General features: G+C 36.2%; 1 protein-coding gene across 3 annotated transcripts in view; it reads left to right on the plus strand.

Annotated features, from left to right (window-relative positions):
* LOC109067753 (phosphofurin acidic cluster sorting protein 1-like) overlaps nucleotides 1–11,952 on the plus strand; it is a 43,600-nt gene extending 31,648 nt beyond the window's left edge. For 2 of the 3 annotated variants that reach the window (XM_042759419.1, XM_042759421.1), the window contains exons 11-24: nucleotides 438–521; nucleotides 1,189–1,298; nucleotides 1,944–2,073; nucleotides 3,137–3,223; nucleotides 3,806–3,912; nucleotides 4,065–4,219; nucleotides 4,381–4,491; nucleotides 5,671–5,773; nucleotides 5,873–5,915; nucleotides 6,965–7,007; nucleotides 7,095–7,233; nucleotides 8,060–8,298; nucleotides 9,137–9,256; nucleotides 9,339–11,952. In XM_042759419.1, coding sequence (XP_042615353.1) covers nucleotides 438–521; nucleotides 1,189–1,298; nucleotides 1,944–2,073; nucleotides 3,137–3,223; nucleotides 3,806–3,912; nucleotides 4,065–4,219; nucleotides 4,381–4,491; nucleotides 5,671–5,773; nucleotides 5,873–5,915; nucleotides 6,965–7,007; nucleotides 7,095–7,233; nucleotides 8,060–8,298; nucleotides 9,137–9,256; nucleotides 9,339–9,457 — 1,590 coding nt within the window. In that variant the 3' untranslated portion in view covers nucleotides 9,458–11,952. The remainder of the gene's footprint in view (nucleotides 1–437; nucleotides 522–1,188; nucleotides 1,299–1,943; nucleotides 2,074–3,136; nucleotides 3,224–3,805; nucleotides 3,913–4,064; nucleotides 4,220–4,380; nucleotides 4,492–5,670; nucleotides 5,774–5,872; nucleotides 5,916–6,964; nucleotides 7,008–7,094; nucleotides 7,234–8,059; nucleotides 8,299–9,136; nucleotides 9,257–9,338) is intronic. The other variant, XM_042759420.1, reaches the window with a different exon arrangement.
* Nucleotides 11,953–14,127: the final 2,175 nt, after the last annotated feature.

Consider the following 14,127-nt stretch of genomic DNA (forward strand, 5'->3'; position numbering starts at 1 on the left):
TAGAATTGAATTGAATTATAAATTTTTATTTATTACTTTTAGTTTATTTAGTTTTAATTATTTTAGTACTTTAAGTTAAACCAAATGAAGATGAGAAGGGTGAATAATTTTGGATTTATATTTGTTTTTATTATATATATAATATAATATAATATAATATAATATAATATAATATAATATATATAATATAATATAATATTTTATATTTAGTTGGCTGTAGAGCACTAGGATTGTAGGAAAGGGTTCAAAAAAATTTCCTCTTCACCATTTCATGTTTATCTCTTGTCTATATTTTATAACATAATTAAAAATGTATGATTTATTTGGATGTATGTACTAGGCTTGTACAAAGGTCATTCAGCCTGATGCACAGAACCAGTGAACGGGACAGACGGCTCAGATGTGTGTGAGTGATTGTAGTTCCTGTGTGTGTCCAGCAGGGCGATCAGCCGGGGTCAGATAAACTCAAACACTCGCGGAGCCGCACGCTGGACGAGCCGCTGTCTGAGACCGACACGCTGGTGAGACGCTGGACTGCAGATTCACACACACAGCAGCGCCTGAACCATTTGCACTCTGAAGTCAAAACATTCTTTTAGTGTCATTTATTGATTACGATTCTCCATTAAGATTTTGTTTTTATATGTTCTGCTTTTAGTTTAATGTTAGTTAAAGTTTTAGTAATTTTGTTTTGTGTTTTTGTCATTTTATTTCAAAATGTCTTTATAGATTTATTTAATTTTGATTTGTTATTTTTTATTTTGTTTTAGTTGTTTTTAGTACTTCAAGTTAAACTGAACAAAAATGCAACTGAAATAAAATAAGTTTACTTTTTTTAAATGTTTTATTTTGGTTAATGTGTGTTTAGTAACAAGTAACAATAATGTTTGTTTTTTATGGTTTTAGTTTTTTGTTAACTATAATAACCCTTTAAAATGCATGCATATGTTTACATTATATAAGAAAAAAATAAAAGTAAAACATCTGACAAAAAAAAGGTGTTTATTAAACTAAAAGACCAGTTTATTTCAAGTTAAATGCAAAAATCATCACATTTACACGCTGTCCAAATACTACGGTGCTCAATCTATATTACACTCATTTCCCTTTGAGATTTTGCGTGATATAAATTCTTTCAGTTCTGTTGTTTTAACACTCGTTTGTGTTGATTATGTCTATGTTTTGTAGGAACTGAATGATCAGGAGTTGTTCAGTGACGTCGGACCCTCTATTACAGTGTCTGTGGCTGAAAAACCACGAACACCCTTAAAAACCAACAAGAATGAGCTATCACCCAGGTAATATAATATAATATAATATAGTATGATATGGTGTTGTTAAAGCAATAAACCCCAAGAACCCGTGGTTTGTTTACAGTGAATTTATAAGTGATTTTATGGGGGGTTGTTGGGTGTTACATTAAGCAGTGTAACTACATTAGCCTTAGCTGTTTTAATGTAAACCACAGCTTCACGGGGCTTATTGATTTTATAAAACAGTTATTCCATATACGTAGTATGGTATCACAAAATAAAACAGAGCAAATAAAGTGTAATGATATTAATAAAAACATTATTCCTCCACCAAACAATGTAGTTCTTTAGAATCAGTTGTGGTTCCAACAAAGTGGTTGCCGAGCAACACACAAATGTAAACAAAGGTGTATGCGGCTCAGCCAATCAGAATCAAGGACCGGAACTATCTGTTTTATAATATAATGTGCACTACTGTTCCAAAGTTTTTAAGGAAATTAATACTTTCATTCAGCAAGGATGCAATAAAGTGATCACAAGTGACAGTTGTGTCATTTATAATGTTACTAGGTTAGAAACAAGGTCTAATAATGCAGAGAACACAAAGGCCAAGTTTGATGGTGTGTGTGTGTGTGTGTGTGTGTGTGTGTGTGTGTGTGTGTGTGTGTGTGTGTGTGTGTGTGTGTGTAGGTTGGATGGAGGACACACACCCCGTAAGCGCTGCACTCCAGTGAAAGACCGACAGCTCTCCAAACCTCTGAGTGAACGAGCCAACAGCTCCGACAGCGAGAGATCGCCTGAGCTCGGACACAGCACACAGGTACCAGGATTAAGACTTCGTTTACGTCTGTATTTAGCAAGGAGTAGTTCACCCAGAAATGCCAAGATGTAGATGAGTTTATTTCTTCATCAGATTTGGAGAAATGTAGCATTGCATCACTTACTCACAAATGGATGCTCTGCAGTGAATGGGTGCCGTCAGAATGAGAGTCCAGACAGCTGATAAAAACATCACAATAATCTACAAGTAATCCACACCACTCCAGTCCATCAGTTAATGACTTGTGAAGTGAAAAGCTGCGTTTTTGTAAGAAACAAATCCATCAAGACGTTTTAAGCTGACGCTTCTGGCTAAAATATGAATCCATAATCCCTAATAATGCTTCCTCCAGTGGAAAAGTAGTCTTGTCTGAATCAGCAGAGAAATCTCCACAGCTAAGCCATAACAGCTCTAAATAAATATATGGGTGGATTTTGATGTGAGAGACACACTGGAGGAAACATTATTATGGATTATGGACTCATATTTTAGCCAGAAGCAACAGTGTAATGTTAAAAAGCCTTGATGATAGATTTGTTTCTTACAAAAACACAGCTTTTCGCTTCTCAAGACATAAACTGGTGGACTGGAGTGGTGTGGATTGCTTGTGGATGATTGTGATGTTTTTATCAGCTGTTTGGACTCTCATTCTGACGGCACCCATTCACTGCAGAGCATCCATTGGTGAGCAAGTGATGTAACACAAATCTGTTCCCATGAAGAAACAAACTCATCTACATCTTGGATGGCCTGAGGGTGAGTACATTTTCGTTTCTGGATGAACTATTCCTTTAATGTATGGCTGTTAATAGCTGGTGTAAACGGGGTTCCTCTTCTTTCTCAAAACACGGTTCTCCTCGGATTCCCTCACATTTCTTCACTCTCTCTGCCGTGGCTTTAAATAAGGAATGTTAATGCAGTGTTTCGTCTTGTTCTGCAGAGTCAATGTGAATTATTAATGTTCGCCTGACTCATCCCTGTGTGTGTGTGTGTGTGTGTGTGTGTGTGTTTGTTTGTGTGTGTGTTTGTTTGTTTGTGTTTGTGTGTGTGTGTGTGTGTTCAGGTCCTCAGGAAGGCTGTGTTTGTGTTTTCTGATGCTGCTCTTCCTGAAAGTCTCATCTTGATCAATGGCACAGACTGGCAAGGACAGGTACATGAGACCATGTGTGTGTGTGTGTGTGTGTGTGGGACTGAAGCAGACTGTCCTAATGGCTGTTGTGTATTTTTACCACGGTTAAGTGCTGTTTTTAGATGTAGTGCAACGTGGGAATTTGAGCAGAATGCACAACCTTACATGGCTTAACTCTTTAAAATAGCCACAGCGTTGATAAAAAACCAATGCAATAAACAATTCTTATGCTAAGTAAATACAGTAATATAGTGAAATATACTTTTTTAATTTTTAATATATGTTTTTTATGTGTGTATATGTTTTAATGTTGTTTTTTATTGTTGTCAAAGCTGTATTTTCAGCATCATTACTCCAGTCTTCAGTGTCACATGATCCTTCAGAAATCATTCTAATATGATGATTTGCTGCTCAAGAAACATTTCTGATTATGATTAATGTTGAAAACAGTTGTGCTGCTTCATGTTTGTTGAAACAGTTATGCATTTTATTTTTCAGGATTTTTTGATGAATGTAAAGTTAAAAAGAACAGCATTTATTTGAAATAGAAATCATTACTGTGCCTGTAATGCAGTGTGTGTGTGTGTGTGTGTGTGTTTGCAGTATGTTGCGGAGCAGCTTCAGCTTCAGAAGCATCCTGTGGTTTGCACGTGTTCTGGCGCAGAGATTCAGGCCGTTCTCTCGGCTCTGCTCACTCGGATACAGAAATTGTGAGTCACGTGAACGCAGAGACTGTTAACACCTGTTCACCAAGAGTGAGATGACTGAGTTAAACAGGTGTTTGTAAAGAAAGCGCTGACCTTTGAAGCGTAAAGTCCAGTGAAATCTGATCACATCTCTGGGTGTGTGTGTGTGTGTGCAGCTGTAACTGTAACTCGTCGATGCCGCGGCCGGTGAAGGTGGCGGTGGTCGGCGGTCAGAGTTATCTGGGATCAGTGCTGCAGTTCTTCGTCACTCAGCTGGCCAACAAAACATCTGATTGGCTCAATCACCTCCGCTTCCTGGTCGTGCCTCTGGGTGAGAAACACAACTCACGACAGCGTCGCTGAGAGGAATGATGACTGTGTGACATACGGATGGATGGATGGATAGATGTATATGATTTCTTTCGGTTTTTTGATGCGGATATTTTTGGATGTTAATTTCAGTGTTTCTGTTTGTTTTTTAAACTGGTTCAGGTTCTCATCCTGTTGCTAAGCACCTGGGTGCCCTTGACAACCGTTACAGCGCAGCCTTCCTGGACGGAGCCTGGAGAGACACATTCAACCGATCAGAGCCGCCGCAGACAGGTACACACAACACACATACAAGAATAAACACACACACACACACACACACACAAGAATAAACACACACACACACACACACACACACTCACTCACTCAGACACACAACACACACACACAACACACATGCACACAAGTACACACACACACACACAATAACACACACACACACACACAAAAGATTAAAAAAACACACACACACACACACACTCACTCACTCAGACACACAACACACACATGCACACAAGTACACACACACACACAAGAATAAACACACACACACACACACTCACTCACTCAGACACACAACACACACACACACACACACACACACACCGTGAACACACACACACACACACACACACAGACAGTAGTGAACACACACACACATTGTGTGAACACACACACACACACACACACAGAGACACACACACACACACACACACACACACACAGTAGTGAACACAACACACACACACAACACACATGCACACAAGTACACACACAAGTATAAACACACACATACACACACACTCACTGTAGTGAACCCACACACACACACACACACACACACAGTAGTGAACACACACACACACACACACACACACACACACACAGTAGTGAACACAACACACACACAAACACACACACAACACACATGCACACAAGTACACACAGAAGTATAAACACACACACACACACACACACACACACACACACACACACAAACAGTAGTGAACACACACACACAGTAGTGAACACGAACACATACACGCACACACACACACACAGTAGTGAACACAACACACACACACATGCACACAAGTACACACACAAGTATAAACACACACACAAAAGTACACACACATACACAAACACGTACACACACACACGTACACACACACACACACACACACACACACACACACTCATACACAAAGCATATTTTGTTGGAATTTCCTTCTTCAAATTATATTATGCAATGGTTTTCTTCAGAAATGTAATGAATGTACTTAAAAAAAAAAAAACTTCTGAAAATGTTAGATTTTCTTTCAGTCAAATATCAAAATAAAATAGCTTTTATATTTCCTAGATCTTTTATTTGTTAGACAAATAATTATAATATTAAATATAATGTTCCATTACGAACCTGTTTAGCTCAGCAGCACATGTTTGTTGTAGATGCGGTGGATGTGGCGGCGCGCGTGGCTCAGTACATCAGCGGAGCGGCTCTCACACACCAGCTGCCCATCGCTGAGGCCATGCTGACCTGCAAACACAGAACGTACGGCTCCGTCTCACTCTTTACAGCTGCACATCATTCACTACTGTACACCTGACAGCCTCAGCCCTGTTTCAACTCACTTATCACTTCCTCTTACAGGAGAGATGAAGATTCCTATCAGAAATTCATTCCCTTCATTGGGGTGAGTAGAAATCCCACCATTATCTATTTCTTACAAACCATAATATTGCATTTTGCATTATTTAAAATGTATTTGTATAACTAATCATTCAGGGGTTTTGCCTTATGTATGTGTTTATAAATTAATAAATACATTTAATTAACTATCAAAAATGTACCTTTTTTTAGAGATCGTATTTGCCCCTGGAATTTATTTAAATTTTTTTTACCTTTTATCTTTTTGTTTTATTTATCTTTTTTTTTTATTAACCCATTTCTTACTAGCAATAATATTGTGTTTTGCATTGATTAATTAAAATACAAGTATATATTTGTGCTATGACAATTATTCATGTTTTTACCTTAAATGTCGCTAAAAGCATCATAAATTATAGCATGCGTTTTAATAAATTAAATTAAATTAATATCACAATAAATATCTTGAAACTTAACTTTGAAAATTGACTCTAATACTATTGAGACTAATAATTGTTTAATAATTAATAAACCCAAAATGTATTTTTTGCTTTTTATTTTATTTTATTTCATTTCATTTCATTCACCCATAAATACTAGCCATAATATTGCATTTTGCATTGGTTGATTTTTTTTTTATATTTGTCCATGACAAAGAAATTACTCCTCAAATAGTTAATACCTTAAATATTTGTTGCACTAGCACATATGTCACTCAGATAATCATATATTATATTATGTCATGCATTATAATAAATTAAATTACTTTTTCTGAGGGGTGCTATGTGCCCCTAGAATTTATTTTAATTACATACCTTTTTTCATCTAAAAAAAATCATCTTTTTTATTTTATTCATCTTTTTATATTATTATTTTATAAAATATTACTTTTTAACATTTTTTTCTTTTTATATAAGAGTTTTTGCCTTATATATTTATTGCAAACAGCATAAGTGTCACTCAAAGCATTATATAATATATCACGTATTGTAATTGATCAAATGAAAAAAAATTTTTTTGAGGGGTAACATTAAATTTTTTCTATCTGTGTGTTTCTCTATTTATTTGTTGTGATGTGTTGTCGTTATGTCACAGGTGGTGAAAGTGGGTTTGATTGAGCCTGGCCAATCATCAGCAGGTGTGTGTTTCCATGGAGACTGAAGCACTGATGGCTTTTAATAACTCTTGCACAGAAGCTCACCGTGTGTCCGTCTCTGTTTCCCAGGCGACTCTGAAGAGGGCGTGGCTGTGAGTTTAGCCGTCCCCTCCACGTCTCCGCCCTCTCACGGCTCACCCGGCAGTCTGAAGGAGACGGCCACACCCCCCTCGTCTCCGTCCATGGGTGGTGGTTTGGCTGTGCAGGGGTGAGTGATCGATCCGGATTGATGAGGAAATGTATACCGTCACTCGGTTTCCTGGATGACTTGCTAATCCTGCTGGAGAAACCGGGTCATGCAGAATAAAGGGGCTCGGGCTGGTTTCAGCTGCTCAGTCTGGAAGTCCAGCGGAGCGACCATTAAAACCAGCTCGGACCTGTAGAAACCACATCAAACCAGTTCTGTCACCATTTAGCTGGATGTTTCCACTTGAGTCTTGTTGGTTTTGGTGGTTCAATCTCTTAATATACAATTATATATAACATTAATGTACTGTTATAGTATTATTAATGTCTTGAATTAGCTTTTATTTCTATATTTTCAGTTTTCATTTTAATTTTGGTTTCTAGTTTCTCTTTTATGTGTTTTGTATTGTTATTGTTTATTTTTAATATTTATATTCAGTATTCCTTTCTATTTATTGCAGTTTTTGTTTTAGCACTGTTAGTACTTAAGCTTTTATTGGTGGTTCAACCTTTTTAGCAGAATAAAATGTTTCAAAAGACAGTGAAACCATTTCTGTGATTTCTATTGATCAAATTCTTATTGATGTTATGATTATTGAATTTTTAATGTTGAGTTTACAGTGTAAGTAACCTATTATTTATATATCATAAAAGTATTAATTAACATTTTAAATTACTAATTAAATGTGAGTACTTTCATTGGTGGTTCAACCTTTTAGGAAGAATAAAATGGCTCAAAAATGCATTTTCCTACATTTCTACACACAAATTTAATAGCAATTGAACAAGTACAGTACAAGTTTCTGGCTGCTGAGATGTGATGTGTGTGTGTGATGTGTCTGTCTCAGGAGTCCCAGCATGCCTCACGGCGGGGACGCCATCGGTCTGCAGGTGGATTACTGGCTGGCGTCTCTGGCGGTGGAGCGTGGAGAGTGGGGGAGGAGAGACGCCAACTATAAGAACACTCTGAAGAGCGCCTTCTGGTCGCTGCAGGTCAGCCGGCTGCCAGGAGGAGGAGCCAGCGAGCCGCAGGCGCCTCTCAACACTATGGCCATGACCGTGGTCACCAAAGAGAAGAACAAGAAAGGTGAGCAGACCGTCATGAAGCCAAGAATCATGCAGAATGATACAATAGACATTCAGAGCATCCACAAGATCCAGGTTTGCTTTGGACAAACTAATTCAGTGTAGTAGAAACTGTTTACTGTACAGGGCAATATTTTTTATTCATCATACAGCACAGATAGTAAATGGCAAATTAAATTAAATTAAATTTTTATTTTTATGTTTTCATTTAAAAAATAATAAAAGTGACTTTAATTTTAAATATAAAAGTAAAAATAAAATGTTTATATGAACAAAAAATTCAGTATTTTGATATAATGCTCACCATTTATTTGATCAAAAACACAAAAACAATAAATATTGTTACAATTTAAAATAGCTGTTTTCTATTGTAATATATTGTAAAATGTGATTTATTCCTGTGATCAAAGCTGTATTTTCAGCATCATTACTCCAGTCTTCAGTGTCACGTGATTCTTCAGAAATCATTCTAATATGATGATTTGCTGCTCAAAACACATTTCTGATTATTATCAGTGTTGAAAACAGTTATCTTTTCAAAATATTTTTGTGGAAACAGTGATTAATTTTATTGTTCAGGATTCTTTGATGAATAGAAAGCTAAAAAGAACAGCATTTATTTAAAAAATAGAAATCTTTAGAAATATTATAAATGTCTTTACTGTCACTTTTGATCAATTTAATGCATCCTTGCTGAATAAAAGTAGTAATTTACGTACTAATAAAAGTACTGACCAAACTTTTGAACGGTAGTGTAAATCAAATAACCAATACCAACACTTCATATACAAATATATTATTACAATATGAATAATGTCTCTCTCGCTTTCTTTGTGCAGTTCCTACTATTTTCCTGGGTAAGAAACCTAAAGAGCGGGAGATGGACTCCAAGAGTCAGGTGATCGAGGGCATCAGCCGGCTCATCTGCTCTGCCAAACAGCAGCAGACCATCCTGAAAGGTACCAGACCTTCTTTACACCCAGAAAAACACTTTCTTGTCAGCTAAAGCAGAAAACAACATTCCTCTTCCTCCTTTCTCAGTCTCCATCGACGGATGCGAGTGGAACGACGTGAAGTTCTTCCAGCTAGCTGCTCAGTGGCCGACTCACGTCAAGTATCTCCCGGTGGGATTGTTCGGCTACAGCAAACCGCCCTCCTAGGAGGCCCACTTTCTTAACCCCGCCTCTTCAACCTGCAACCTACACCCCATTGCACACCGCCGCCGCCACTCTCAGAACGCTGGCCAATCACAGTTGAGATGGGATTCTCATGTGACCGTCTCTGGTGGGTGGGTAGGTGGAGTTGAAGACGTTCGATTCGGCGGCTTCGCTAGACTTTTATCAGCGCTAGTCACTTTTATTTATTAAAGGCCCCAGAGCCACATATGGGGGCCAAGCACAAAATTCGGATACACCACCTGTTGATGACTATTTAACAGCATGGCACCGCTTAAATCACACTCAAAAACCCTGAATATATCCCTCGATGTAACTGATCTCTTTCATCATTGGCGTCTATTGATAAATGCAGTTTTAAGCCTGGCTAAACTCTACCATGGTAACTGTATTTGGAGATAAACTTAAAATTCAGTATAATCAGCTTTCGGAATCTTTCTGTTGCTTAGCAACTATGGAATTTTGGCGGAAACTGTGGTTACCATGGTAGTTTTTTTGTAAACAGAGAATCAAACATGAAAAAAGCACCAATGAATATTCCAAAAATTAGCAAAGTTCCTGCCTTTATTTGGAGGGTGGAGTTAAACGCCAGTTTTACATCGGAGGCGGGGCTACAAGGTGCCCATTAGCCAACTGATGAGATTTCCTAAAAATCATCTTTTGCATAGTTTGTTTTATCCTTCCAGGCAACGAAATCTGAAAATGCAATGTTGTTGCATGTCTTAAACTACATCACCCATAATGCACTGGCAAAAGTAACATTTAACGTTAGCTCAGTTTTGTAATTGTGCACGAATCGTTTCGCCTCTTGCGTTCTGCTAGACGTATGGAAGGTTAGCAGTTCGCATTGGTTAATCTCTGTTAACTAGAATTAACGAATTCACTTTAGTTTTATATTTTTTACACACGCTTTTATGTCAGTTATCTTTTTTTTATTTTTTTTAAGTGACCTTTTAGCTTAAATATGCAGCTCATCTACAGGTTTTATTTCTGTTCATAAACCATCTCCAAAGATTTCTGGCCAATCAGAATGTAAACATTACAGGACAGAAAGAGTCAGCCACCTTTATAACTTGGGCAACGGCAATGATTTTAAGGCGAACTCGATTTATAAGAGAACTGTGTCATATCAAGCAGCACAAGGCCTGACGTAAAGGCTGGAAGAGGTTGGAGGTGAAAATGCCACCGATTAAGCCAGCAGAACTGGGGAAGATGTAGTTTTAGTGCTTTTTTTTTTTGGTTTGTTTCTTGTGTGCATCTTTACAGCTGAAAACTGGTTTGGAGAGAACTTCAAGGGTTTCATCTTCATCGGTTGTCAAATGCTATGCACTTAAACTCGCCTTCATTTCTTCATATCTTCGTCCAAAGCACAAGAAACGGACCAGCTCCTCATACAGAATGCCCAATTAAAACATGAATCACAAACACTACCTTTACACACTGCGAAAATATCATTTTCTTACTCTTTTTGTCTTAATTAATAAAGTCTTGTTTTCTGATCGAAAAATTATCAAAATTATAAACCTGTTTTCCCACAGATTTTTTTTTTCCCTTGTTTGAAGCATGAAATAATTTTCAAGAAAACAAGACTTAATATCTTAAGTCATTTTGCTTTAAAAATGTTTAGCGATTTAAAAATACAGAATAGGGCAAAAATACTGAAAGAATCATTTTTTGCAGTGCAGCTGTGAACAAAACGTCAGAACTGATCTGAGATCAGTAAATCTCGAGCTACAACATCCCTTTATTTTCTAGCTGGAGCTTGTTACATTACTGCTAATGGCAGCTTTCACAAAAGTAACGTGGTTTTATTTGTCTAGAACTTTTGTGAGATAATCTTGTGAGTGGTACAGTAGGTAATGCAACTAACAAAGCGTCACTAAAATGTGGTTTTAAAATAATAACAAAAAAAAACTATCTATCTATAAGATGTTGTTGTGCCACAGTAAGAGTGAAGCCAGTGTGTAGTGTGTGTTGGTTTGTGCGAGTGTGTGTTTGTGGACCGTGGTGTTAACTATACACAAGATTCGGCGTTTTTCCACACAGCCGACTTCTAACCATAGCAGCTTGAAATGCTGATGAATTATTAATGATTGTTACATAATTAATCTGTTGACCTCCTAATATCATTATTAATTCACTTTCAGACTGAAAGAGTGAATCTCACGAAACTCATTACAAACATGTCATATTTCACCACAAAATCAGAAGAAAGAAATATGAAAATATATTTTGCTTCAAGAAATTTAGGAACCCAAATTTAGGAACATTTAGGACTTTGCTTTGTGACATGATTGGCATGTTCAAAAAAATTCTAGAATAAAAATCTAGTTTTAGTTACATGCAGTCTATCATGGTAGCATTTGTTGCAATTTAGTTCATTATTGCTGATTTCTAATACAAATATTTGCATTACAGTCATTTTTAGTTAAATAATTTTAATATAATTATTGTTTCTTTTGATTTTTGAGGTGATATATGACCTCGATGTGAGACTCACCCAAAATATTTTTTTTTTAATTTAAGTTTTGTTTTATGGAATGATAGTTTTTTTTTTTGTTTGGTTAGTAGTTTTGAGAAAAAAAGTATTAAAGTCACGATGGGTCAATAAGATTTTTATTTGTTCCTGCTTCTTACAGAGATGTTTAGCAATAGTTTTGAAGTGTGAGTGTCTTTTTTTGTGTGTGTGCATTAAATGCATCTCTCCTTTTTATGCCCATATTTTTAGATTTTTTTTCTTTTTATTTTAGTTGATGTTGATTATCAGTACCGCACTATTGAACAAATATCCACACATAAATATTTTAACGATAGCAGATAAGTTCTTACAATGTTTTATGTAGTTGTTTAAATTGCATTTTATTAATATCTTTGTGATCTAAATTCTAAGGCTCGTAGGAAGACACATACTGTGGCTGTCATAACAGCTGCAAGCAATGTCTGAAATACTTTTAATATTTCAGTTAGTGATTGTGTCTAGAGGGTTCTGCAGTATTGTTGAGGCTTTGATCATTCCTCATTGGATCTGAAAATCATAAATGATTTCGAGGGTCAGCATGTCCACCAAAGCTTAGAGACCTTCTAGAAAAGCCCTGCTATAGATGTTGAGCATATGAAGAGAAAAACCCATGCTGAATTTTGTTTTAAACTAATTCAAATATCTGTACTGTTGTTACACTTGCTGTCCGTGTTTTAGGCTTGCATGATGGCAAATACACAAAAACTTGCAGAAACCTTCAAACAAGCGTTTTGAGTTAAAATGAATAAATAAATGGCAACTATTTCGGAGTCCAGGTTAAAATTTTATATGGATATGTATTGAATGGAAAAAAGGAGGGGCAACAAAAAGAGTGTCACTGCCAAAGAGTGTCAGCTGTTACATTTTGTTTTGTTTGTGTTTTTGTATGTATGGAAAATGATTTTCAGTATTTATGGAGCAGTCTGGAATGGGAATGGGAAGTACCAAATTTTCTGAATGATTCATTTCAATATTAAAAGAAAGAGTTTCCAGTCGGTCACTCGAACATGGACTGTCTCTTAATGCGTGTGCCGTGTGGAGTCTGGTCTTTGCCTGTCCTCGTACCTCTGTATGTACCTGTGTTGAGTTGTCATGTGAAAGTTCAACAACATGAAGTGGATTCCAGTATTCTGGATTGGTCGACTAATTATCGCAATGGCCAATCAGAATGGCGTTCGTCCGCTTCAAATATTTTTTGTCAATGTAATCTGTTGGAGAGATAAAATGCCTGAATTCCACAAGCTTCGGATTCAAACCCAGAGTTAACCTACTGTGTAAACGTAAATCATTGCTTAATATTTAGTCATGGAAGATCGAGAAGCCAAGCTTGTGGATGAGAGAAGTATTTTTGCACATGCATTTATTATCTTTTAGCAGTCTTCAGCTCTGCCTTTTTGCCTTTAGACAAAAACGCTTGTACATATCCAAAGTGCTTGTAATATGAACTCATGTTCCTTTATTGTGTTATTTTTTTATTTGACATGTTTTTGTAGTACTGCTTTTTCATAATTGAGTTGTCAATCAATAGATGTGGTATGGACAGTGGAAGTGTTACTTGTATTCTTTTTTTATTTAATAAACACCTGATTTGTAAATTCTCTTGTGTAGTTTGTAGATTTTTGGTAAAACAAAAGTAAATATTATTTGTCACTTGCATGGCTCTGCTATAGATATCTTAATGATGAAATATTTTCTAATAGATTAACAACTTTGGTCAGTTTAGCACAGAATTGTACATCTATACTTGTGAAAACTTCCCATAATTAAGGCAAACACTAGTTAAATAAGGTAAAATGTTAAATTAATATATATTTCCATATTTCCCAATTGATTAAACACCATATATTAAAACAATTGTTTTTGATTTACAAGTATTTTACAAATTATTAAGTTATTTTATTTTCTAATTAAAAATGCACTCATTTTCATACTTTTCTAGATATAAACAAACCCCTCTGTAAAACCCTTCAGAATATAGTTAGGAGTAAAACTGTAAAATTTGTTGTACGTAAGTTGTGCTGAAGTGGAGATACAAACTCATTTTGACTAAGCAATTTGTATTGTAATTGAAATCTACAGACGCAAATAGGTGAATTGTAATAAAATAAAACACCTGAATGTGTATTTTGGATGTTTT

The sequence above is a fragment of the Cyprinus carpio genome, chromosome A7, assembly GCF_018340385.1.
Source record: "Cyprinus carpio isolate SPL01 chromosome A7, ASM1834038v1, whole genome shotgun sequence".
In the NCBI taxonomy this organism is placed as follows: Eukaryota; Metazoa; Chordata; class Actinopteri; order Cypriniformes; family Cyprinidae; genus Cyprinus; species Cyprinus carpio.